This window comes from Mesitornis unicolor, unplaced genomic scaffold (assembly GCF_000695765.1).
Source record: "Mesitornis unicolor isolate BGI_N332 unplaced genomic scaffold, ASM69576v1 scaffold22947, whole genome shotgun sequence".
Classification (NCBI taxonomy): domain Eukaryota; kingdom Metazoa; phylum Chordata; class Aves; order Mesitornithiformes; family Mesitornithidae; genus Mesitornis; species Mesitornis unicolor.
This window is the reverse complement of record NW_010196088.1, coordinates 36,835-39,843: the sequence shown is the minus strand read 5'-3', so window position 1 is coordinate 39,843 and position 3,009 is coordinate 36,835. Positions and strand designations below refer to the sequence as shown.

Below are 3,009 nucleotides of genomic sequence, written 5' to 3'. Positions count from 1 at the left end.
TCTAACTACAATAATAAAGGCAAGGAGGCCACCTCATGATGTCTGTGACTTTATGCACTTAATCTCATCCAGAGAACTCGATTATGTGGGTTTTAATTATGGCAAGTGTAGAGTGCAACCGTCTGAACTGAAAGGAAATTAAGTTATCCTGCTCATGGGGAAGTACATTGAGGATTGGAAAGTGTCAGCAGCATGTGAGTTATAGGGTGTAGTTACACCTGCATAAAATATCCACCATATCAGGGCTTTTCAAGTGTCCTTGAGCATCACTTGCTGTTTTTTTAATGAAAAAGTCGTCTTAATTTTTTTTCCTTTTCAAACTATACTTCCAAATTATTTAAAGCCCAGTTATCTATGGCTACTGCTTGCAGCATTCAGGAGGAAGAGTTCTTTGAAGTCTCCTCACTCTGTTTGACCTAAGCCTGAGAGATTCCCTGTTTCTAATCCTGCTGCTCAGATAGAGCCCTACATAGTCTGACTGCATGTGAAAAACAAGCAGCAATTTGGACCGAGTACCAGCACAGAAAAACTTATGATAGCTATAATTTTATGTCATGAAGAAATCAGAAAGGAGGCTGCTCTTCTCCTTGCTGAGTCCTGAACCAAAGTTGTAGCTGAGAAATGAGTGAGCCAACAATATGTCTAGCTCACTGCCACAGCTCTTCATACTAAATTTTCTTTGTAATGTATCCTTCTAATGACTGGCAGTGTGCCTGCCTAACATGACAATTGATACATTTGCAAGTGTTATATACCTTGATATTTTAATCTTTATTTATGCAGGGACTCAAACCAATAGTTTCTACTGAATCCCCAGCTCTCATTTTTGGGACAACAACTAAACTTGCTTCAGATTTACCAGCAACTGATTCTTTCTTGGGTAAAAACAAGGTGCCAGACCTACAGAAACTTTTTCAGGTAATGACAACTTTGAGAGTAACTTAAAACAAGAGTGGGACATATCTTTTCTTATTTTAATGTGGCTAACTACTTCTGTCATTCTACAATACCAAAATTTTGTAAAGTCTAGTTAAGAAAGTGTAAAGTACAGAATAACCTCTATACTTCTACTATACTACAAGGTATATATGCCTCGTATAGGACATAAATACAGAAAGTGGAAAGTCTAGTAACATTGTCTTTTTGCTGGCTTATTGTATTATTTGACTATTGAAAGCATTTTCTGTCTAGGCAGATCTGGAGGAGCAAAGCAGATCATTACTGTTTTGTGTACCATATTTTGAGTATTACTGAAGCTGTTTATAATTGCAGCTATGCAATTTCTAAGCATACTAGGACTTTTCATAAAACAAATCAGTTAAGCTTTTTTAAGAAAACATCAAGAATGTGCTTTATGTAACGTTCCCTTTTCTCTTTTACATGCCACTTGCATTTGGAATGTGTCAGTCTGACTTGGTGAATAATTTTTTTATACATATATTTTCACATTCTTTCGTTGATGACACTATTCTTATCCAAGTCCTCTTTAGAAATATTTCAAGATAATATTCTTTCTGCCTGCACTTAACTGCTTTGGCTAATAAAATTAACTTGCCTTTGCATTTGTCTTACTAAATGAAAAACACATAGTACACTTGATTGTAGATAGCTTATTTGTCAGGAGGTTTCCTTCATAGAAGTCTCTTAATTTATGTGGGGTGGCTTGTTCTTTTATGGCCTTGGTATGGGTGTTAATTCCTTTTTTTGTTTTTCTTTTTAAACTCTTCCCACAGAAAGCAGATGGACTGCCAGTACACCTGAAAGGAGGAGTTCCAGATAAGCTGCTTTATCGGACCACTATGGCTCTGACAATAGGCGGGACTATCTACTGTCTAGTAGCACTGTACATGGCCTCACAACCAAGAAACCAAAAGTAAATGAACCACAACTCATGGGACTCATGGCACTTCTTGCAAGGACCTCCTGCATTTGTCTCTTTGCACTGGCTTTAATTCTGTCATCATGTAGGGTTCATTATTCAGATGAAATTTCTTGGCAAAAATGTTTTTAAATTGATTGCCTTATGTGTTCTACAAATCAATATAAACAGACTTGAAGACACCATTTTAACATACAGTTGTAGCTTTGCATTTGTTGTCTTGCAGGAGTGTATGAACTGTTGGAGAAAGTCAAGCTTTTCCTTTCTTCCCTCCCCCAGCTTACACAACGTTGGAGATAGGACAGGACAAATACTTGGTGGGCTACGCTCCACATTCCTTAGTGGGAGGATGCTGCTGCTTACAAAACAGTAAAAGCAAATCATTTAATTATTATAACATACTAGGAACCTGTTTCCGTCATACACAGCTCATTTTACATAAGCAGTTGGCAGTGGAACTTTTCCAAATGCTGGTGTATTATTAAATACTTGTACCTCTGGTGGTAGGACAAAGGGCTTACCGCCTTGGAGCATTTAAAGTGGATTTATTCCACAGTGTTAGCATCACTGTGTGCAGCAGAGTTCACAGTATTGTAGCAGCAGTTATACCAGTTTTTTGACTTCATTTGTCAAACTATTGTATTGTACAATAAAGTTAACTACTTGAATAATAAAACAGGCAAGTCTTGAAAGTTTCAGACCACTCAAGCTGGCCTGGTAGTTAAACAAACATATTGGTACACTTTTGTTTAAGATCAACTTGTAGGTCTCAAACCAGATAATTGATTCAGCTGCCTTACTGTAATCTTTTTGAGATGATAGTCCTCTTAAAACCCTCTCTCAGAACTCATTGGGTATTTAACTGTAATTTTTGGTGAAACAGGTCACTGTCATAGTGACAGTATACTCAGCTGCATATTATTTTCAGTATACACACATACCTATTTATGTACACACATACACACACATTTCCTGTGCTGTGTGGGTGGAAGAGAGAGAGAAGCCAATAAAACCCTTTATTCATTCTCTTTTCCTTGTAATATCATAGCCTTGAACTGCAAGTTTCACACAAGTCTTCACAAATCCTCTGATTTAGAATCATGAAATCATTTAGGTTGGAAAAGACCTAT

At 37.0% G+C, this 3,009-nt stretch overlaps 1 protein-coding gene across 1 annotated transcript; it reads left to right on the top strand.

Annotated features, from left to right (window-relative positions):
* The first annotated feature begins 777 nt into the window (after positions 1–777).
* On the top strand, positions 778–2,091 carry LOC104543691 (cytochrome c oxidase subunit 7A-related protein, mitochondrial). The gene is made up of 2 exons (XM_010188356.1): positions 778–918; positions 1,734–2,091. Exons 1-2 carry the CDS (start codon positions 778–780, stop codon positions 1,875–1,877), a joined length of 285 nt encoding a protein of 94 aa, XP_010186658.1. The 3' UTR covers positions 1,878–2,091.
* Positions 2,092–3,009: the final 918 nt, after the last annotated feature.